The sequence below is a fragment of the Balaenoptera borealis genome (genome assembly GCF_965194805.1).
Source record: "Balaenoptera borealis genome assembly, chromosome: 20".
In the NCBI taxonomy this organism is placed as follows: Eukaryota; Metazoa; Chordata; class Mammalia; order Artiodactyla; family Balaenopteridae; genus Balaenoptera; species Balaenoptera borealis.
Window position 1 is genome coordinate 34,022,341 of NC_138879.1, and position 24,500 is coordinate 34,046,840.

The following is a 24,500-nucleotide window of genomic DNA, read 5'->3' on the forward strand; positions in this document are numbered from 1 at the left end:
ATTGTCTTCTTACTGATTTACAGGAAATCTATATATATCCTGTATATTAATCTTTTGTTATACATATTACTACTATTTTCTTCCAATCTACCACTTATCTTTTTACTTTATGCGATCATTTGTTTTACAAAGTATTAAACTTTGATGTAGTCATATTTATCAGTCACTTCTTTTCTGACTTCTGGGGTTTTGTCTTGCTTAGAAAGACCTTCCTACCCAAAATTACAAACATATTGTCTTCTAATACTTGTAGAGTTTGCTTGTTATATTTAAACTACATGGAATTTTTATATTTGAGATGAAGCAGGACTTTCCTAATATTTTACTAAAGGGATAACCAATTGTCCCAACACTATATACTGAATAATCTATTCACTCCCCTACCTTGAAATGCTATCTTTACCGCATGTTCAATTATCACACTGAATTAAGACTGTTCCTGGTCTTTATATTTCTGTTCTACAGATCCATCTGTCCATCTGTACACCAATACTACAAAGTTTTAATTACCAAAGCTCTATAATATGTTTTGATACCTCATAAATCAGGCTCCTCCCTACTGTACCTTAAAAAAAAAAAAAAAAGTTAGCTATTCTCACAAATTTTCTTTTCCAGATAAATTTAAAAATCAATTTTCTAAATTCCATTTAAAAACCCTATGGAGGGGACTTCCCTGGTGGCACAGTAGATAACACTCCGTGTGCCCAATGCAGGAGGCCCGGGTTCGATTCCTAGTCAGGGAACTAGATCCCACATGTATGCCGCAACTAAGAGTTTGCATGCCACAACTAAGGAGCCCACCTGCCACAACTAAGACCCTGTGCAACCAAATAAATAAATACTAAAAAAAAAAGAAAAATCCTATGGAGATTTTTGAACGGGATTGCCTCAAATTTAGAGATTAGAGATTTCTTGTTCTTTTTAAGAGGACTTTTCATGTTTTCAAAATTAGCATATATTTACCAAGTACCTATTATGGGCTGAGTTCTGTGGGAAATTCAAAGGATTTTAAGGCAGTCTTTGCCCTACAGAAATGTACAACCTGACTGGGAAAAAGATACAAACAACTAGTGCACTAAATGACAAATATCTACAGAACTAACTTGTGGCTCAGTGTGATTAGTGTAGTATGCCCTTTGAGGGTGATTTTCACCTCTGATTTTACTTATGTTTTATTTTTTTCTTTGGCCTTATTTTTTTTCTTTTTAAGCACCTGACAACATGGTAAGTATTTATATATATAAACCATTTATTTTTTTTTTAGTCACCCTAAGTAAGAAGTTCTACTGTCATCCCCATTTTGCTGATAAAAAAACTGAGGTTCAAAGAAGTTAAGTAACTTTCCCAAGATCACAGAGCAGTCTGGAGAACAACTAGGATTTGAAGCCAGGTTTCCCTGACTTCCGCCACCATAGTGCCTCCTCTCCTTCCTTCCCCCTTTTAAGTTCCTGCTACTTTATCAAATGTAAAAATCATCTCTGAAATAAAACTAGGGAACAAATACATGAATGACATCCAGCTTTGTTTCCTGTTTCATCCTCTCTCCACAAGCCCAGTGAACAGTAAAATCGGATGTGGGGAAGGAGGGCATGTTTCCCTCTGCTTCTGTAAGGGTGGTTGGTCCTGTCCAAGTTCCTCTCCTTCCTTTCCCTTTTAGCTAAGAACTTACAGGGCCCTACGCCGAACGAAAAAGTGGGGCCCCTTGTTCAAAAATTATTAAAACGTCAAGAAATGAGAGCAGACCACTAAACGAAGCGCAAGCCCTTCTAGGCACGGAGGAGGGATGGGGGAGGGCCTCAACCACAGGACCGTCCTTGAGCCCTGGCTAGGAGTTTCTCTTGTTTCTAACAGCAGTCTCTGGCTTTGCAGATTCACAGCCCTGCTCTGACGAAGAAGGCTGCTCCGAAGTCTTCCTCCCCACTGACAGCGACTACGACTCCAGTGACGCCCTGAGCCCCCGAGACCTGGACCTGGTCTACCTGTCATCGCACGACATCGGCCAGCAGGCCCGAAGCGGCCTGAGCGGAAGCGCCCCCGACGTCCTGCAGGTGCACGACATGAAGCCTCCGTCGGGGCCGCGCCAGGACGCCCAGGGCCGCGGCCCGGGGCCCAAGGCCGACCACTCGTGCACCGAGCTCCTGCACAGCCTGACCCTCACAGCCCCCGCGCCCAAGAACCACGCCAAAGTAGCACCGGGCGCGCGGCCGCCGCTGGGCTTCCCGGGAAAGCGGAAGCTGGCCAAGCCCCCGCACTACGGCGGCTTCAGCCGCCACTACCGTTGGCTGCGCATGCACAGCGAGACGCAGTCGCTGTCGCTGTCCGAGGGCGTGTACACGCAGCAGCTGTCCCGGGCCTGCGGCCTGGCCCAGGAGCCCGGGGGAGCTGAGCGGCTGGCACCTGCCCAAGAAGGGCCGCGGGGCCTGGCTCCGGCCCACGCCGCCAGCCTCCCGGAGGAGCGGAAGGGCAGCCTCCAGGATCCAAGGCCTGCGGTGCGCCGCATCTACGTGGAGCCCTACCCCGCGGCCCTGGTGGACGCCAAGCCTTGGGAAGCCTTGAGCCCGCCCGCCGGAGGCCCCTCAGGTCTGCCCAGCCTCACGAGCCCAGAGATGAGCCCAGAGGCCCCGACCCCCTCCCCTGTGTCGGAAATACTCAGCAGCGTGCTTTAGGGAGGCCCACGACTGGCTGTCCACAGTTCCACTGCGCGTCCTTGCATTTTCCATCACCCTACCCCCAGCCTGCCCCCACCCCACCGTGTCCCCACCCATTTTAAAATGGTTTGAATGTTAAAAACCCAAAGGTTAACAGGTTCAAGGTCCTCTTTTTTAGAGTTGGAGTGGAGGCGAGAGTTGCCGGTGTCATTCCCAGTTCAGCCTATAAAGGGCATAGAAAAGCTTTTGTGTCAACATGGAGTCCTGGACACAAGGGTTCAAACATGCCATCCTATTGGTGGCACCTGTGGCAGAGGTAGGACAACCCAAAGAACCACCCTCAATTCTGCAGCTGGCTATATAATCCGACTGCTGAGCTTAGGCTCTTTCATGCATTTGTGATTGACAGGGAGGAGTTCTATAGATGAAAATAAGATTAGCATTGTTTTTCCCTCCATCCCAAACCTTTAGAAGAGTTTGGGGAAAGAAGCCCAGTTTGTGTCTCTAGGGAATAGGGTCAGTGGACTTGTCCTGGGTTCCCCGTCAGCTAAACCAAGTCGTTCCAAAGTGCAGCGTTCTCAGCAGCTCACCAAATCCAATCTATCGGTCAGCACTGATCTAGTTAAGTAGGCCTTGGACAGGCCTTTTCTTCACTTAGTGCTGTATGGAAACCTCCAGAAACAAACGTAGAGGAGGCTTCTCTTCTAGCTCTGTCTTGCAAAGATAGAATAGGGCGGGAAGCAGCCCTTCCTGTACACTCAGCTCCCATTCAAGCATGAAAATGGGCTGTGTATTATTCCAGGGTGCAAGGAGATGGCTGAGTTAAGTGAAAGCCTGGATTATACACGAGATAAGGGGAGGGAGAGAGACGTGCAAAATTGTGTTTCCTTTCCAATCCTAAAATAAGTAAAGCCATGGTGGGGGCTGTGTCTCTGAGAATGATAATGGATCTGCTGCAGATTCTTAGGTGATAGATTTGTAATTGAACAAGAAAGTGCCCTTCAGATGTGGCCAGGCAGGGATGGAGTTTTCTCAGTGACACAGGCACATCTACTCTCCCCCACGTAACGGGTCATGGGACAGACCGTCCAGAGCTTCGGTTGCTGCCTTCCCCTTTTCAATCCACCCTTCCAAAGTCAGTTTTGCCCCTAGATCAGTTGGCCCATTGGGCTCAGGGAAAATCTTTCCTTAGAAGGCCTTGCCAGTGGTTCCAAGGCTATACTCAAAGACACCTGAAAATCTTGCTTGGGTCTCACTGCCTCCCACCTGGCTTTCTCACAAAGGAGAAACCAAATCAAAGAGCAATCACACTGCATATTCAGAACAGGCATGAGCCTTCTCTCCTTTCCTGGAGCCAAGACCCATTCAGTTCACTGATATTCTAAATGGTCCTTTTCTGCTTCACAGGCATTTTGGTTAAATATTGCTCTTTATGACCCTACCTCTGTCCTCGCAGTTCTACCGGTCCTCCTCATGGGAGTTCACACAAAGTCCCCTGTTCACAATGTTATTCCGATTCCTTCCATTTTTAAAACATTTGATTTAAACATAAATAATTACCCTGGAGGAAAGGTACAGATTTGGCCCATGGCCTATGGTCATTAGAAAACTAAAACCCAGAGCTCAGTCTTTATTTTTTTAAGAGACTTTATACTCAGTAACCGACCCCCCCGCCCCCCCCACCCCCACCCCGGCCAAAGAATCTTGATCAGAATCACTGCAGCTCCTTTTCCATGCCTGGGAGGATTTTAAAATGCAATTTTCTTCTGTTCTGAGTGAATTCTATATGTATGGAGTGTTTTAGAACTAGAACTAGAAGAGAACCTAAAATTAGTCTAAGTCCTTGCATTCACAGATGAAGCAGTTAAGGCCCAGAGAGGTTAAGTGACTTACTCAAGGTCACAGAGCTGGTTTAGTCTCAGAGTTTGGGTCAGAATCCAGAACCATTCCCTTTATAGCAGACTGTCCCAGTGGGAATTGGTACATACCTAGTCAACTTTTGATTTTCTATAGGCTGCTTACCTAGTTTACAGGTAATTCCAAATTCAAATCCTTCTCTCAACCTTTACCTAACAGATTTCCAATATCACAGAGCTCTCTGTTGCCAGAAATTACAAATTTCATATACTAGATAGCTAAGCTAATTAATTAATTATAATTAATTTAAAACCGAATCAGGAGAAATGCATTTAAAATTGCTCACCATATGACTCCCATTTAAAAACAAAAATAACACAGAGTCATCTCCACTCAGTTTCTTACTTACTTCTAATTATAAGACAGGTTATATATATTGAATGAGTTTGTGAGATGAGATGCTGAAATCGTCAAGGACTCAGAAACCAAGTGATTCCCTGATCATGACCTTTCTGGTGGCAAGGAAGGAAGGCTGTGACTGAATTAGATGGAAGACATTTGACAGGCAGCAAGAGCAAAGACTGACCTGTCCTTCTGACCCTGCATTTGGTCAGCACGTTTTGACACATTGGACCAAATAATAACTCATTAAGTAGAATGGTGTTAAATTCAAACCCACTAATTTATATTAGGCACATGGGGTTATTTTTTCACCTTCTATGAGGAACAGAGATGCGTGCCCATGAAATGAATAATGAACGTTAGATTTCAGTGGGCATACTTAATCAACTTGAAAATGCATTTTCCTAGCGATATTCCTATAGAAAGGTGGATGCTATATCCTCAATAATTCGCTATTTGTTCAAGAAGTTTCCCTCTACCCACACCTCCACTTTGCAACTTCTTATGAGCCTAGTTTAAATTAAAACATTCTTGTGAGAGATAATTGTTTTCTCTAAATCACAGTCCTTTATTCATTTGTCCAGTCTTCTCATTATAGAGACTTTACAAAATCTGAGGATTTTTTGTTTGTTTTCCTTTGTCTTATCGGCTTTGTTTTGTTTGTTTTGGATAGATGGACTTTTGTCTTTCATTCTTTTTAAATCCAACTGGGGAGCCTCTGGAGGAAACTTTCCTGTTTCAGGTCTTCTTTTCCACCGTGTTTCTGACATGCTTCTGTGTTAGCTCGTCATTTGTGAAACCCTCAAAAATCATTGACTGAGGTCCTCCCGTATGTCCGTCTCTATTCTAAGTCCCAAAGAGAACAGAAGAATCAAGTATGAAACAGATTCCCCGGCCACAAGGAGCTCACATTCTGCTATGAGTGTAGCCGTCATCACCATACATTTTCTTATCAATGTCTTAGACGAGGCAGGAGCCTGTCACCTCAGCCAGGCCAGCACAGTGCATGTTGGGCTAGGCATCTTTGATTTCGCTCTTGCTATCTATTGATAAAAGAGGATAGCCTGGAAAATGCAATTCATCATTGTATATGCTTGGCAACCATTTACAAGGCTATCACATCCTCTTCCTTCGCAAGGGTACTTGGGAGACAGTCATCAAAAACATTAACTCTAGGGAGTGGGTATTTTAAGAAGTGGTTACTGGGCTTCCCTGGTGGCGCAGTGGTTGAGAATCTGCCTGCCAATGCAGGGGACACGGGTTCGAGCCCTGGTCTGGGAAGATCCCACATGCCACGGAGCAACTGGGCCCGTGAGCCACAATTACTGAGCCTGCGCGTCTGGAGCCTGTGCTCCGCAACAAGAGAGGACGCGATGGTGAGAGGCCCGCGCACCGCGATGAAGAGTGGTCCCCACTTGCCGCAACTAGAGAAAGCCCTCGCACAGAAACAAAGACTCAACACAGTCATAAATAAATAAATAAATAAATAAATAAATAAATAAATAAACAAATAAAAGAACGTGAATTTCAAAAAAAAAAGAAGTGGTTACTTAAGAACCATTCCATTTTAAGAACATTCGCTAATGTTCAAAGCAATAATTACACTGGAGAAAATGGTTGCATTTAATTTGAAAGTTGAATCCCGTTAGTAATAATATTCCTCCAGCCCCCATTCCTGAAGGATCCCAAAGCACTTTATGAAAAGCACTGACTGAAGCCTGGCTGTGCTCCCCTAAAAAGACCTTGTCCGGGAGCCACCTGGCAAACACCTACCCCATCCTTGCCAGGAGATCATGCCAGACAAGTGGGAAAGAGGACTGGCCTCTCATTCATTGTTATCCTGCCACACGAACGTGCACCCTGATGAATGCTGAGCTCTTCCCTCGAAGACAACGATTTTAGACACGTAGGCATACCAGAAAACCCCAACTCCTTGGCCCTCTTTTGTTCATCACGCTCCACCCAAGATGTAGTCCCTTTCTCTTGGAGAACTGTCAACTCAAGCTGTTAAGGGGTCTGCAGTGCATTTCAGTTCCCTAGTTATGTCAACAGCACACAGAATTCACTGGCTCTTTAAAATTGATAACTTGTTGGAAAGATGATGCCATTATTCTATGGCTCTCTCAACTTTGCACGTAGCAGAGCTACAGCAGAGAATGTGCATCTCTTAATATTGTTTATTGAACTATAACATACCAATTAGAGAGGGTAATTATAGATTAACAAGAGAGCACTCTCAGCAAATTGAAAGTGCTACATTGTCACTTTATAAAGTCTAAATATTTTTCCAGATGATTCAATTACGCAAATATGAACTTTTTTCTTTTTTCACCTTTAAGGAAATTTGTAAAGGAGCTATTTGGAAAGCAATGATACCTCTTCACAGGTAGTAGGGTGAAAAAGGAAAAAACCTGTTTCTTTGCTGGTCACCTTTCACAAGATGTTCAAACACACGGCTTATGACTGTTAAGCTAAACTTCAGTGCGGCCTTACAAACAACAAGGGTAGTGTATTTGAAACTATGTTGTACAGCTTGGAAGCTTATTCTAAGATCTAAATTCAGAGTTTTTCTGAGGTGTTGAACTTTGCCATTAGCAAAAAGTATTTTTAGAGAAATCCATTGACTGTTTATGAAGCACTGATTTTGCCATATTTCGGGTCTCTGGTTTTTCCACCACATCTGCACACAGTAGTTATATATATATTTTTAATTATTTCTTCCATTTCCATTAATAATGAATTTGTAAAATTGTTATTCAAAAGGACAGCTGGTTTTGCTTAAACAATCAGACAGGTGGACTGTGAAAATATTCTGTTTGGATAAAGGAAGTAGGAGATTGTTGTTGTTTGTTTTAAATATTATCCTAGGGTCTTTCCTCTCCAGATATATACATTTTTTACTTTAGCAAAGCCAGTATTTAACTTAGTGGTAAATGTTAAGAAGCTATTAGTTAATACTCTTTGCTCCTCTTCCTTTATTCCATGACATGAAAGTCTGACTATGCTTTCACAGTAACCACCATCCAGTAGCTGATTTATAAGAAGCCAAGACTGGCAAATTGTTGTGTTCAGTCACTCTGAGTTGCTGTGTTGCTTCTTGCCCTGTGACAAAGCTGACGTTTGGGGATTCTCACGTATATGGTCACAACATCAGTTTAATGTTTGTGATGGAAAAAGAATTTAAAGAAGTGTGGGGTGGGGGAGTAGGGGTGTTTTATAGGAAAAGTAATTTCACTGACATTCTATCAGGCAGTGTTTAATTGCTTCCTGCCTAATGTGTACATAGTAATTTGGCTGATTATTGGTTGTTATTCGTTCAGAATTTATTGTATCTCATTGCTATGTATGCAGCTGAGTGTATGTAAAAGTTTAGACTTCGGTATGTTATCTGCACAATTTTGTGTGCTTTAAACCTCTGTAAGTGTACAGATGAATCATGTATGGTGTGTTAAATGTGACCTCCAATCTTGAAACGATAATATTTTGTAGTATGTACTTTTGCAGACTCTTTGAACATTTTAAACAGACATTGTAAATGGCCAGAACCCTCAATCAAAAACAGCACTGGTAAAATGCATGCCTCTTGAGCCTACCAATTTATAAGAGGTCAGGGGTTAACAAGAATTAAGATAATTTTTCTAACGGCAAGTATTTTTGATAATTTCCTACCTGCCTAATTGTATTTGAAAGAAAAATTGTCAACAGAAGAAATCTTACCTGTCAGAGGGAATGAGTTTATTTCATAGGCATTAAATAGTACTAATATATTTTACTTTATATCTAACTTGATGTTGTTGAAATCTAGTTCAAGGGTGAAGAAGTCAAAAATATTTTTGATTCTTCATAAGATCTTTTGTTGTTTAAAGGACAATTTCCAAGCCCTTGTCTTCAGTGTGGAGAAATGTCAATTAAATAATAAACTAATAGAATTGTCAGTATTTGGCTTACCTGATGCTTTTTCTAAGTCTCAATGAAGACAATAATTTTTCAGTTTGAGTTTTTAAAATCTTCTCACTGAAACATTGAAAAAGTTACTATTTAGGGCATTGTTTTGACAATTATTGGAAAAGTCTGACCACTTGGCCCTTGACTGATCAATAGCTTTTGAGTTATTTCTCTTGCATAATTGGTTAATGCCAAGTATTGAAAATACAGCAGCAGACTACCATGGCAAATACTCTCACCAAATTGCACCCAGGAGTTCAGACATCTTAACCTTTGCCCTTCTCCACTGCGTGCATATTTAAATGTCTTCAGTGCACTTCTGCATGTGCTGTCCTATCTCTATTTCTCTATGCCTTTATTTCCACACCCACAAAGCTCCTCCCTTACTGCTACTCCCTCTGGCTGAGATTTGAGATTTCTTCTGTGTTTGAGAATACTACAAAGAGATTACTTCAATCCCAGGAACTTGCACAAAGGTTCTCCTGAATTCCCAAGAGCAGGAAATATGCTGCTTTGGACCATGTATTTGTCTTATGCTGTTTTACAGAATTCTTTTAAATACACACACACTCACAAACACACACACATAAATTCAACTCTTTATTGGCATGTTTGTGGTCGGCTTTCCTGACAGCCTCAGAAGGCCGTTTTGTTGTCCTGACCAAATGTGCTGTTTTCCCTATGTAAATTGTCATCTTTCTAAGCAAACCATTACTTTCTTTTCCTAATTCTGTCTTTAAATAAAAGTTTACCTTCTTTTTCAAACCAAACAGATGACATTGCTCTTTAATATCCCCTTTCTCCTATGAACACTCCTGGGGAGGTGTTGGGGGAGGGACAGAATGGAGTCAGAGCAGCCCTTTCAAATTCAAGGTAAGAAATGTGCCTTCACTGACTGGGTAGCCCTTTTGATAAGGTATGCCAAGCAATATGCAGTATTTCCATCTGCCAGCAAGAAATAATTCCTTCTTCTCTATAAAAATTTTTGAAAATCATGTTAGGGAATTAGGCAAGCTTAAACCAGGAGTTTCTTATTGATTTACAGTGACTATCAGGCAGGGAAAAACACTCAGAAGGAAATTTTTTTGCCCAGTATTATCTGTCAAGTAAGTTAGATCTTTACAATGATTCCTTGGCTGTGAAAATGCCTTTCTTCTTCAGGTAGCATATGGCACGCTCACCTTTGCATAATGCTCCTTGTTCTGTCAATACTACTACGAGTAGTAGTAGTAATAATAATAATAATAATAATAATAATCCTTGTTCTGTCATAATCCCTGCCCTGTCAATCATTGCATTGTTATTTTGCCACAGAAAGGACTGGCATTAGATACAGACTAGAGGAAGTTAGGCCCCAGCTGTATACTAGGCTAGATCAGATGGTCTAAGTCAAAAACAACTGCCTGTTTTGTTTTGTTTTGTTTTTCCATTATGGTTTATCACAGGATATTGAAAATACTTCCCTGTGCTATACAACAGGACCTGTTGTTTATCCATTCTATATATAATAGTTTGCATCTGATAGTCCCAAACTCCCAATCCATCCCCCCACCACCCTCCTCCCCCTTGGCAATTGCCTGTTTTTTGATCATCATGTCCCCAACACATTTCATAGCTCCTGGCAAAGACCTGTTAAATGGGTGATAAACTGATGAAGAGAGATCACTGAAAATCAGCTTAATTCTCATAATTTGCTTAATTTCTCCACAAAGAAATGAACTCAAGGACCTTTCCAAATGCCTGTCAGCCTGAGGCTCTCTATAATGACTCAGAAGAAGCTCCACTCAGGCTGCCTTGAATGTATTTCTTTAGGATTTCCTGAAAAACTCCACCACCCACCCCACACACCATCACCAGAGTGCTTTGATTAAGGTCAGCCCCCTGAAGGAAGCAAAGGGCCTGGGGAGAAAGGTGTGCTTCCAGACAGCCCACCGTTAGATCTGAGTGCCCAGTATCATGTCCAGTGATTGGGCACCATGGAGATGGATATATGCAGGTCTCCTATCCCAGCTGCACCCTCTGAGCAAGCGGAAAACCTGCAAAAGTCTTGTCCCAGTGCCCAAAAGGCCACTTTTGCCCACACCATTTTCCCCATCGAGCTTTTGATAACTGCAATCTCCTATATGTGTATTAAATACTTTCACAAGCACCATCCTATTTGAACTTGACAAACCGCCCTGTGAGGTGATCAGAGCAAGAACTTATATCTCCGTTTTGCAAATAAGGAGCTTGAGGCTCAATAAAGTGAAATCTAGGGTCCGAGACTCCTGACTGTCTGGTATGCCACATGCCACTGAATTAGGTCTTATGAGAAAGGAAGGACAATGCCTGAACTGGCCACTGGAAGCTCTCTCTCTCTCTGGAACAGACACCCTGCATAGACAGACACACAAGGGACATTATATACACACAGATAATGACCACAAATGAAGCTAAACCAGACAGCAAAGCACACAGACCCTTTCCCAGGGGGCCCAAGTTCTAGCTCAGAGTCAGGCACTCTGTGACTACAAGCCAGACACTTTTCCTCTCTGAACTTACAGATGAAGATATCTATCAAATGTGTGGGATCTTTTTCAGCTTTGAAATTTCATTTATCAAAAATACTCACATTGAGGACATATGAGAGATGCGTCAGGATTCTTCTCAGAGCGTTTCTGTTTTGGTGATATTTTTTTGTGCTGCCATTGTTCTTTGGGGGAGGGCAGGTGGTGGAAGATAAGCAGACATGACCTTGAGCCTCTTGTAGCTAAAGGAGAGTGGAGAAGGAAAATAACTGAGAGATCCATGCTCAGCATCCTTTTCCAATACCCCCCCACACACCAAATTCCTCCCTCTGCCTCGCTCTGACCCCAGTCTCTCTCAGAAAACAGTTCCACCTATTTCAGTTCCCCTCTCCCTGGCCATCCAGACCACTGTGCAATCACAGTGGATGGGGTCTGGAATAGCCCTTGGACCTTCCCTGGCATCCTGACTTGGCATCCACATCACCCACCAGCTGTTCTCTTAGATCCTGCCCAATCACTGCCCTACCATCCCTTCCCTGGAGTGTCCTGGAAAGGGTCAAGGCATTGCACAACTCCGGGGGGCACTATTATTAAGTGTGGAATGTACTCCGTTAGCCATTTCCCAGAATCCAGGAGTGAAGCAAGCAGGCCCTTTGCCAGACAGCAAGCCTGCAGCAGGCATCTCCTTTGGGGTGGAAAGGGAAGTGGAAGGATTGGCATGGGACAGAGCACAGGCCCCCTTTATGTGGGATGTTTGTGCTACCACAATGGGGCCTGCTTTGAGGCATGATGTTGGACACACATTTGATTCTTTCAAGTCTGGGGCAACTTGAGCATGAGCTTGGTCCTCACTTGGGCCATTTGGCTTGGCCAGAGCCAGGTGCCAGCCATTGTTCTCCCGCTGAGCTCAGCAAAGTCTGCGAAGTCAGGACAGCATCATTCCCTGACAAACGTTCAGTACATTTCCTCGGGTCCCAGGAGGCCTGATATTGAAATGTTTTCCTCCCCATAGTTATATTTTCCTTGGTTGAAAAAGTTTTGTTTTGGAAGTTGCTACCCTGTCGAGGTAATGAGTCAGTTTGGGAGGCCGGTGCAGAGGGGAAAATGCACATCATTGGCAGAGGCCAGAAGGATGGGGGTGAGAGAAGATGGGAGATTCCGGGTCGGAGAAAGAGGTCCACACCCTCTGCCCCCTCCCACTCTTTCAGGAAGAGCACAGCCCCTCCTTCCCAGCTAGGGGCCTCTTCACTGGGGTGAGGGGGCCAAGCCCTGCTGCTGCCTTGGGGCTTATTCCTGGGAAAGGCTAGGTAGGCAGGGAAGGAGCTAATGTTATGGGCCACCTTCTGAGTGCCGTTGAATCATCTACTTTCTGTGAAGGTTGGTAGTGTTATCAACCATATTTTACAGATTGGGAAACTGAGGCTCAAAAAAGGGGGAATCACGTGCCTGACGTCACACAGCCAGCAAGTGGCCGAGCTTAGAATTCAAGGAGTCCCATGCTGGCTCTGCCACATGGTCTCACTACAAGACTCATTCATTCCCACCCAGAAACGGACCCAAGTGACTCAGGGGAGGGACACGAAGACCCACCTAGAGAGACACCTGGGGAAGGACTGTTGGCAGAGGGAGAAGAGGGGGCTTATGGACTTGAGCCATCCTCGCCTATCTCTGCCGTCTTCTCCTCCCCTCAATTTTCCACCCCATATATCTTTTCCACGTGGAAAGAACAGTCACAGAGATACAAAAACACACATAGATGCACCAACACGCTCAGATCCCCCCCCCCCCAACACACACACCACAAACACAGCCGTCCACACAAGCACAGAAGCACACACATCTGGAGGTAAATCTCAGGATTCAAGGGCTGGCTCCACGCCAGCTCTGAGCCCCGAGTAGCCCACTGAGGAGCCCTGGTCTGCCTCACTTTGGGAGGTCAAATCAATGAAAGAGCCCTGGTAGTTTAAAAAAGAGAAAGGGAGAAAAAAAGAACACCAGCACCTCTCATGATGGGAGGTCAGAGCAAATGAAACCAGGAGGAGGGGGTAGCTGTACGGGGGCTGGGGCAAGAGCATGGGGGTGGGGAGCCTGTGCTGGCAGCTGAATTCCTACCCTGGCCCAGCTCCAAAAGATTAAAATAGAGCTCTTAGAGTGTCCCCTCCACAGACCAGCCTGCCAGGGGCCAGACAATACGTGGGTTTGTGCTCCAGCTTAGGCCTCCAGAGAGGTGATGTTTTTACCCGGACAGCTAAAGGCACAGAGGCAGGTCTAAAGCAATTCCAAGGCTCCTTTGGCCCACAGTCCCAGAACAGGCCACAGCAGAGGGAGAGCTGCCGGCTGCTAGGACGCACACAGATCTGCTCTCTTCTCTTCTCACCCTAGGGCAGGCCGCTGGACTCACACTTCTTCATTTTATCTGCCCCCAAAACACCCAACTGGCAGGGCTATGTGGGATGAAGTCTTAGCGAATTCGTTACACTTTAATTTGGAAAAAAAATCTCAGCCTGGCTGTAAACAGGCAGTTCTCCTAATGAGGAATGGACAGGGCATCCCTTGGGGTTATCTGAAATATCAGATAAGTACAAACACCTCATTTTCCCTACCCAAGGGACAGAGCTCTCCCAGAAGGAAGCCCCACTGGCCACTTGAGGTTTCATCTGCTTCCTTGTAATTCTTAAGGATTTCAGGCAGCTGGAACTTAAGTCCGACATCTCAGACCACTTGCTAATACAGAGGATGAAGACAATTATGCATCAGTTAAGCGCACAGTCTCTGGAGTTTGCCAGACGTGAGTTCTAATCCTGACTCTGCCACTTAGTAGCTTTTTGAATGTGGGCAAATTATTTAATCTTTCTGGGACTTGGGTTCTTTATCTCTAATAGCACCTACTAGTGATCATAAGGGTTAATTGAGAAAATACATAAAATGTGGTCAAATCAATGCCTGGCATATATCTAGCAAAAGTTAGCCAAAAACAACAACAAAAAATTCCCTCCTACTGGGTTTCTGGAAGACCCTCCCCCATAACTAGGATGAAAATATAATTTATCATCTAAACCAGAACACCTTTGATAGTGGGAGTGGACACTAATTGGACTGACCCTGGGACACTGGCTTACCAGGGACCGTCCCTGGAAAACTGGGACATATGATCCCCCTTCCTATAACTTTCTAAAGGGTCCCTATATAACATTCCATTAAGATAATCCTTTGAAAACGGTCCTAAACTTTATTCTATATCATGAAGCCCATTGGAAGTAATAGCCCTTTATGACATACTATGATATTCACATATGAAATTTTAATTTAAAATATAATTTTATTGTAGATTTAAAAATCATAAGGTTATAGATAAGTGATAAGAGATAAAGTGATAAGTCATATTTGGATGGAGGACTGAAAATTGATAAAATTCTGCTGCTATTTTAATTTTTTCTTTTCTGATATTTGAGAAAAGCAGCTCATTCAATTTTAATGGAAGACCCCTTGTTCCAGTTCACAGAACATTAATATTCCATAAAAGCAAAGTTTGAGAATCTCAGCCTTAAAGAACCAAGAATAACCCCCAGGGAGTGAGGGATGGAGGGCAACTTTTGTGGTCATGACATATTTTCTTTTCTTTAAACAGTTTTAGCCATTCAGGAATAAAGGTCAACAGCAATCCCACTACTGGGGATAGACCCTGAGAAAACCATAACTCAAAAAGAGTCATGTACCACAATGTTCATTGCAGCACTATTTACAATAGCCAGGACATGGAAGCAACCTAAGTGTCCATCAACAGATGAATGGATAAAGAAGATGTGGCACCTATATACAATGGACTATTACTCAGCCATAAAAAGGAACGAAATTGAGTTATTTGTAGTGAGGTGGATTGACCTAGAGTCTGTCATACAGAGTGAAGTAAGTCAGAAGAAGAAAAGCCAATACCGTATGCTAGCACATATATATGGAATCTAAAAAAAAATGGTTCTGAAGAATCTAGGGGCAGGACAGGAATAAAGATGCAGACGTAGAGAATGGGCTCAAGGACATGGGGAGGGGGAAGGGTAAGCTGGAACAAAGTGAGAGAGTGGCACGGACATATATACACTACCAAATGTAAAATAGATGGCTAGTGGGAAGCAGCCGCATAGCACAGGGAGATCAGCTCCGTGCTTTGTGACCACCTAGAGGGGTGGGATAGGGAGGGTGGGAGGGAGACGCAAGAGGGAGGGGATATGGGGATATAAGTGTATACATAGCTGATTCACTTTGTTATACAGCAAAAACTAACACAACAATGTAAAGCAATTATACTCCAATAAAGGTGTTTAAAAAATAAAAGGAATAAAGGTCAAGATGTAGGAGGCCTCGGTTCTTCACCAGGTGTATCTCTGCATAGGGCTGCTTGAGTGTCCTCCTGGCATGGGTACTTGGCTTCCCCCAGAGCAAGTGATCCAGGAGAGAGAGCAAGGCTATCTAATGCCCCCAGGATTGAGGACAGTCCCAGGCATATCACTGAGTTGGTTGCCTTAATGAAAGAAGAAAATACGTGAGAAGTATACCTGGATTCTTAGTCCAGGACTCTAACCTACAGCTTTAACCTATTAGAAAGAATCTTTACACCCAATATCAAAACCAGACAGATCTCCAGAAGAAAGTAAGCCTGGTCAGCCAGGTAAAGTCTGGGTCCTCAAATGCAGAAAATGTTTGAGCAGCTTTTTGTGTATGACTGTTTTGAAATACACTACTGATTGTAAGCTTCTGATATCTTCCACTCAACCCAGCCAGCCCCTCTCTAGTCTTTGGGTGCCATTGGGATTTGTCCTCCTGAGTTTCTGGAAGACTCCTAAGGTCCTCGTGGCCCCTTTCTGACTTTAGGTGTTCATTGTGTGTTAAAAAGAAAGCATCTTCCCCTGGAGTGTTTTGATTGCATTAAATGCATTTGAATCACATGTGGAGGGCTGAAAGGCTTACAATGTGATCTCTCTTTTAATTGTCACAACCTGTAAGGTGGTCACTGGGATGATGCCCATTTTTCTTATGAAGATATCGACTCTAAGAGAACATAGCCAGTAAGTAGAGAACCAGGAAATGCAGACCCAGGTCTTCTGACTTTAAATCCTATGCTCTCTGTACTATATCACACTTCGGTATTGCACTCCATTTGTTTTATTTAATATGAAATGATATTTAGATATGCTTACTCCTTGCATTTCAGCTAAGTCATTTAAACTGCAACAGACACACACATTTACACGTACACTCACCAACACACATAGACCAACTTCAAAACTGGGCCCATATAAATTAGCCCACCCTACACCCCGACTCTAAGAGTGAGTAGATGCGTTTTCCTGTATTTTCCTTCAGCCACATTGCCACTTTGAGAAATTGGCTACTGCATAAACAAAATAGAATTACGGGTTAGAGATTTGGTTTAAGGGAGAGAGGACAGTACATCGTTTATTATACCAATAACCAGCATAAAAGAATGTAAAACATGCTACCAAGTAAAACCAAAATCCCACCTTGGGAAATCTATCCAATAGAGATAAAAGCACCAGTAGATAAGAATATTTGTACAAGATGCTTATTGCAGCTTTGCTGGTTGTGGCAAAACTAACTAGAGACAACCTGAGTGCCCACAAATACAGGAAGAGTTGGACAAATTATGCTGCATCTATAGTGCTATTATAATGAATAAGAGTCATTTATATTGACCTGTAAAGATCCATGATGGGTTGAGAAGGCAAAAAGAAAAAAAGGAGGGGAGGGAGGGGAAGGAGGGTAAGAGGATAAAGTGTATTTTAAGACCCAGCTTGCTGTAAGTAATTTTTAAAAATCCTATTAATGCATGTACATGTTGTGTGTGTGTGTGTGTATGTGTGTATATATATATATATACACATATATATACATAGAAATAAATATGCAAAGAAACATAAATTGTAACTTCAGAGTTTGGACTAGCAGAGGGAATATTGACATTTTTGCACACTTCTGAATTATCTGACTCGGTAAAAAGAGCACATATTATTTCTGTAATTTAAAACAATAATAAAGCAGATCAAGATAAAAAATAAACTAAGACCAGAATTTTGCCAAGCCTGATTTGAGCAAAGAAAACTCAGATTCCTGCCCTTACATCTTTTAGTTTATCCAAATGCACTCTCTTAATTGGCCCCAGACACTGACATCTGTGTGGAATACATCCACTCTTCACTCCCTACATTGGTTTTCAAAATGGCCACCTCTGCTGGATGTTAAGACTTCAGTTGAGGCCCACCTTCGCCACCTCCACCTCTCCCTCCACCCAAAAAAGACTTTGGTCCCCTGCGGAAAAGGCCAAGAATAAATGCTTTCCGCCCCAATTATTCTCCCCACTCTTTTCTCCCTAAACTCCAGATGGTGAACTCTGGAAGTGGGTGACTGTGGGAGGTGGTGGAATCTCCCTTTCTACAGTTCTTTCCCAAGAGAGAGCCACATCTGTGGAGGATGGCTCGGACTTAACTGCCTTTAGAACAAGTTAGTTATGGATGGTTTGCCATTTTTGGAGTGCTGATTGCATGCAGAGCCCAGTGAGAAGGAGAGATAGGAAATCAGGAGCCCTGGTGGCAGAGCAAGTATGCACAGATGAAATCTTGGTAGCCTGAAGAAGCAGTATTTAATCAGTAACTTCTATGTACATTTTCGGAACATAGAAATCTAGGCAAGATAGCTTATACTAGTGATAGGCTCATAATTCAGAACGATCTTGATCAGCAGATGTCATTTAGTAGGGATTAAAGTTCCATATTTAGGTCAGGAAAAATCCAAGAACGGTATGGGAGAATTGTAGCTGGGCAAAGGATTTTTAAAAAATTGATTTAGGCATTTCACTTAACAAACTCGAATTAAATAAAAGTATAAAAATCTGCTAAAAAATAGTAAATATTAATTGAATACCTGCTACGTGACAAACACTGTACTAAGCATGAGTTAATGAACTCGAACAATTACACAGTCTTCTGTATTCATATGTTGAGTCTTATGCCCAATTCAAGGGACCATGTTTCGGCTTCACTGGCACATTACATGAGAACAGTAGGGGGATATACAGCAAGTCATGCATGCAATAGTTAACAGAATTGAGGATATTTAGCCAGAGGTGTTAATATATGATAACTGCAGTCAGATATCTGGAGAGCTACCATAATAATTTAAAAGATTTATATTCTATAATATCATTTAGGAGAATTATGACTGTAGTAGTTTAAAAATGTATCCACAAATTCTTCAGTACTCTTCCCTTCAAAAGGTGGAGCCTAAATTCCCTCGTCCTGAATGTGGGCTGGACTTAGTGACTCCCTTCTAACTAATAGAATGTGACAGAAGTGACAACGTGTGACTTCCAAGAGTAGGTCATAAAAGGCATAGTGGATTCTGCCTTGCTCTCTCTCAGATCCCTTGCTCTGGGGAAAGCCAGCTGCCATGCTATGAGGACACTCAAGCAGCACTATGGAGAGGTCTACCTGATGAGGAATTGAGGCCTTCTGCCAACAGCCATGGGAGTGAGCCACCTTGCGAGCAGACCTTCCAACCCCCAGTAGAAACTCAGTTGCCTGACCTCCTGACTGCAGTCTTGACTGCAACTTCACGAAATACACTGAACCAGAATCACACAGCTGAACTGCTCCTAAATTCTTGACCCTCAGAAACTCTGTGAGATAATCGATGTTTGTTGTCTTTAAGCTGCTAAATTTGGGAGGAATTTGTTATGCAGCAACAGATAACTAACATAACAACCAAGATGGATCTGGCAAGGAGACCAATTTAATTTTAACAGAAAAAAATTCCAATGATCACAGTTGTCTAATAGTGTAATGAATGGTAACACCTGAAGTTGAAGTAGTGAGTTCCCTATGTTCAGCCAGGAGGACCACCACCTCTCAGGGATACTGTAAAGGCAATGTCTACACTGGGTGCCTAAGGATGAGCTTAGAACCCAAATTCTTCATTTTTCATCTTTATCCTTCATATTCCAACCAGCCACCATTGGTTTCCAGACCTTCACTCCTCTCTCTGGCTACGGAAGTAAGGTCACCTTCATACTATGGCAAGACAACTCTAGGGTGACTTTCCTCTGGGTCTTAATTTGGATCCAAATTGGCTTGTCCCCACCAGGAAGATGCCATTGCTTTGTTTTTGCAATACCATCTCTGCCATGATTTAGAGACCCATCAAATGGAAACTGTCTTTAAGACATCACTGGCCCTGGATTGCACCAAGAGCACAGTAATCTGTAATCAAAGCCCAAGTTGCCACAGTCAACATTCCCCCTGCTGCTACTGATAATTTGTACCATATTGACTAGGTTACTTAGCATTTGCAAATAGGATTCTGTAGCGGCTGGACGTCAAATACATGGAATAGATCTTCATCAACCTGGAGCCTGGAACCCACCCTCTCTGCCCACACTTCAGCCACCAGAATGTCGGGCAGCCCAAGCTGTCCTTACCATCCACATACCCAGCTCACTGCCCTGCTCCTGCTCAGGATAGAGACCTCAGCCACATCACGCATGCAGCTCCTGGGGGGATGGAGAAGAGGGCATCAATGGGGACAGGGGAGTCCATAGAACAAGCCCAAGGCAGGTGAAACATGCTCAGGACCCTGAAGGATCCAATTAAGCCCAATTCACTGGGATCCAGTTTTCCTACCAAATTCCTGAGGAAACCAAATTGAATAATGTGTGGCTTATTCAGAAACACACATCCCTGTGTTGTTGGCCGAGGCGAGGGCAGTGTGGCAGGGGGCTTAGGCAAGGGGTGCAGGTGCACCGAAATGAAAACAACAGGCTAAAACAACAAGCTCATGCCTATAAAGAACAGCCCCGTGTTTTGCCGGATTCCTGGGTTGGAGCGTGCGTGCATATATATATATATACGTGGACTCTTGTGTGCATGTGCAGCTGGGCCTGGGGGTGGGGCGTGGGGCGCCTTCCAGGGTGGGAGCAGGAACGTGTCTACATATTTTAAATGGCAACTGCAATGAAATCCATCAGAGGTGCTCTAACATACGTCTGGCACTGCCTTGTGCCAGCTCCTACAATAACTTCAGAATCTCCTCCCTCATTGCATAAACATTTTATATACCTTTTTAAGTGGGAATATTTTTGCTCATTTGGCAAGAGAGTGCCTTTATGCAGTTCAATCAGCCTGATTTGTGCCTTACATACTTCTTCAGGGGTGGGAAGCAGGAGGAGTGATGGTTGCTGAAAGGTGGGGTAGGGGGCACGGTGGGTTGAGATGGGGAGAGAGTTTAGGGACAGAGAGGAGGAAGGCGATTCTATGAAAAAGAAAAGTTCATCATTGCCTTGCTTTGGGTCTGTTCCACACCTTTCCATGGAAAACCTGTTTAACCTGCTTTAAATACACACACACACACACACACACACACACACACACACACATACACACGTAGCAATTGGAAGTTATGAGTAAGGGTTGTGTTGCTTTTCTGTTCAACCTCCACTCCTGCAGACCTGAACAATTCAATCTCTCTTTCCCCAGCTTACCTGCGGCATGTGGGTCCTGCCTGACTTGAATAAATGGCTGTTTATGGATGATAGCATCTGGTCCGCCCCTGATGAGATCACCTTGTTATGTTAAATATTTCTACCTCCTGGTGGAGAGACTGAAGCTGACTGCTCTCAAGACCACCTCTGCCTAGCACAGAGAACATAGCTCCCAAGGCAGGATCTACATCTTTGAAAGGCCAGTTAGACTCCTCTGTGAACTTGAAGGACTCCTTTCAGGCCCCAGGAGCAAAGGATCATGACTTTGGCCTAATAATGCCAAAATTCATACTACATATGGAGAACCTATTCATAGAGGGCTCTGAAACACCTTGTCTGCTTCCATTCTCACTACAACCTTGGCAAAGGTGTTATTGTTGCTTTGATTTCCATTCTACAGATGAACAAACTGAGGCTTGAGCTTGCCCAAGGCCTCACCCGAACGAAGTGAGGAGAAGACACAGGATTTCAACTCAGGTCTATCTGGCTTCCACATTTAGGATCATCCCACCATAGATTCCGGGGAAAACAACCTGGAAAAATGAAAAGAATCAGAAATGCTGTGTGGTCCAATGATTCAACCTCCCTGTGTGTCAGTTTCCTCATCCATATAAAGTGGGAAATGACCACCCTTACTAGGACTGTCATGGGTCAGCAGAGATCTTACAGATGATTTGCAAATTTATTGAGTAACTCGTGGCCAGTTTGTTGACTGAAAGAATGAACCAGTGAGTCCATACATAGATAAACATTTCTTCAAGTGAATCCCACTGTTACTCAGAGGAGGAATCCACTGCTGGCTCCTGGGTTCCTGAACAGAAATGGCAGATATGGAGCTAGAAATCCACAGTTTCCCAGATGAATCAAAGAGCTGAAGCCCTCTCCTCCGCAACATAACTCCAAAAAAGACATGTTTTTCCAATATTCTTTCAGTAGCTATCCTAGGATGTGGAAGAACATGTGAAAAAAATAAATGGATTCATTTTTTAATGAGGTCAGAAAGGCATGCCACACATTTCAGATCTCCAAGGTGTCTGCTTCCCTCCAGCTATCCACGGTTTTCAGCTGGGTCCTGAAATGGAGTTCAGGACACCCAGACAAGTAATTCTAACTAGCAGTGCCAGGAAAATATTAGAGTTAAAAAAAATAAAGCAGAGATTCATTTTTTTTTTTAATATATACATATCTTCCTGTAACGTCCCTCACAACAAAGAACTCTGGACAATTCTGCCTTCGCCTGACCAGAATCAGCCACCTCAGAGCCAGATCTATTCATGTCTTGCTTACCCCAACCTTACAAACATTACCCCCCCCCCCAACCTCCTTTTTCCTCTTGATGCGGATTTTCTAGAGCTCACTCCCCTGTGGGACGAACTGGTTCTCTTCCGAAGACGGTGGGGATGTTCTGCTGTGATGACGCCTTTGTGGTAAGCAAAGCCTCCAGAGCTATTGGGTCTGAAATTCTCTCCAACCCTGGCCTTTAGACGGCCAGTTCCCCAGATGGGGCAGCCATGGCCTGCTGCCTCTGCCTTGAGAACCAGCCTGGGGGTCGCAGAAAGAGACCCCAGAGAGCTGTAGGGTTAACCAACCAGCCATAAACATTACCTCCTCTGTTGATCTTCAAAGGCTCTGGGAAAGAAAACAAACCACATAAATCTTTATCAGGGCTCCTTACAACTGCCCTGGGAGGTAGCTCCTAGAAGAGCTGGGTGGTGACTCTGTACAGAGGACAAGAAATTATTTCAGTCAGTGGTGCTGAGTCAGAGATGGATCGCTTTTATTTTTCTTTTCTCCTCTTTTCTTTCCCTCCCCGACTCCTCCTTTGGGAATGACTTCCTTTTGTTATTTGCCAGCCAGGAGCTCCATAGTGAGAATCCTTGATCTTCTACCTGCTTCATGGTTTCCAATCTAAATAATTCCCTGATAATTCAAAAGAAAGGAGAGACTGTGGAACAAGAGCTACCGTGTTTAGAAACCAAGGACACGGTGACCACGTCTGTTTTAGAGGTTGACCAGGTAACTAGCCTAGCTACTGTGAATGAGGTTACAGAGTAGGAAGTATGATTTTCACCCTGTGTTGAAAATCTTTCAATAATACACCTTTGAATCCAGGAGAAACTCTCCAAACCCATTCCGAACTCCTGCCACACATACATGGCAGTGTGGCTTGTACTTAAGTGCACAGGATCTAAATCCTACTTGTGACATTCTCCATGGAAGCTGGGGCAAGTCATTCATCCTCTCCAGGCCTCATCTCCTCACTGTAAGTGTCAGAGTAGGTGACACTTACAAGCCACCTAGTAACTCCAACTTAGCATGTTACTGAGTTCTTATGTGTCTTATTAAACACATAGTTCCCACCATAACTCTCTGAGGTTTTACAGACCCCATTCTACAGATGAGGAAACTGAGACTTGGAGAAGTTAAGTAACTCATCCGAGGTCACACAAAACAGGGATAATAGCGCTTACCTCATAGACAGATGAGGAGTGGATGAGATAATGTCTGCAACGTGCTTAGCATGACTCCTGGCACCTTGTGAGCTCTCTTTCAGAGTCCACTCTCCTCTAGAAATCTTCCCTGACCCCCTAACCTTCTCCCTCCCCCACTCCACACACCTCTCTACCAGATCTCTGCTCCCAGGCCCTTGTTGGTCTCCTAGCCCCAGGAGCTCCTTAGAGGTAAAGATGTATCTCACCTCTGTGGTGCCAGCCAGTGCCTGGCACACAGTAGGGGCAGAGAGAGAGTCAAAACAATGAATGAATGAATGTTTATGAACAAATGCCCAGTTAGTAGACAGCTTCTGAAAAAAAATAGTCAAAATAAATACTACTAGTAAAATGACTTGTTCTAAAGATGGTTAAAGATCTAAACTTTCCTGGAGGAGATTGTGTGCTAGTGGAAAAATGTACAAAAGGGAATGAGGAACGAAGTCATCCTGTTTTTTTTAAATACCAGCTTTCACTGTAGTTTAAGGGCCTCACGGACTTCTCCAAAATGCTTATGAATCATAGGAAGAGGACCCAAGAGTCCTGAGTCCCAGCCACTCTGACTAACTTCAGCAAACATCCTCTAGCCCCACGGAAGGGGGACCTGCAAGGAAACCACACCCATATCCACCTGTACACACACACACACACACATGTACACACAAACACACACATGCCCGATAAACAAATCAAACTCTCAGCATTGACTGAGCACCTACTCCATACAGCACCCATTACAAAACTCAGAAAGAAACTCATAAACTATCCTGAAGACCCCAGGAAACAGTGGAAAGAATGGACAGTCTAGCTGCTGAACTGGGGCTGTGGGAAGTGAGGTTGGCGAAAAGTTTATTTTCTGGACATGTGCCAGGGGCATTCCCAAGGATATGTGTGTAATTTGAAGTACAGTCGACCCTCGAACAACATGGGTTTGAACTGCACGGGTCCACTTATATGCAGATTTCTTTCAATAGTAAATACTATGGTACAACACGAAGGTGATTGGTTGAATCTGTGTTGCGTGTGGAACTGTGACCATATAGGGCTGACTATAAGTTATATGCAGACTTTCGAACACATAGAGGGTCTTCACCCCTAACTACACATT

The 24,500-nt window shown here is 43.6% G+C and overlaps 1 protein-coding gene and 1 long non-coding RNA gene across 2 annotated transcripts in view; one reads left to right on the top strand and one right to left on the bottom strand.

Moving 5' to 3' along the window:
- The window catches only part of ANKFN1 (ankyrin repeat and fibronectin type III domain containing 1), a 424,018-nt gene extending 421,343 nt beyond the window's left edge, over positions 1-2,675 (top strand). Inside the window, exon 20 of the mRNA XM_082371893.1 lies at positions 1,870-2,675. Within this exon, the coding sequence (XP_082228019.1) occupies positions 1,870-2,666 (797 nt within the window). The 3' untranslated portion in view covers positions 2,667-2,675. The remainder of the gene's footprint in view (positions 1-1,869) is intronic.
- Positions 1-24,500, bottom strand: part of LOC309618349 — a 353,317-nt gene that overhangs the window by 233,875 nt on the left and 94,942 nt on the right. The gene's annotated exons all lie outside the window — the stretch shown is intronic.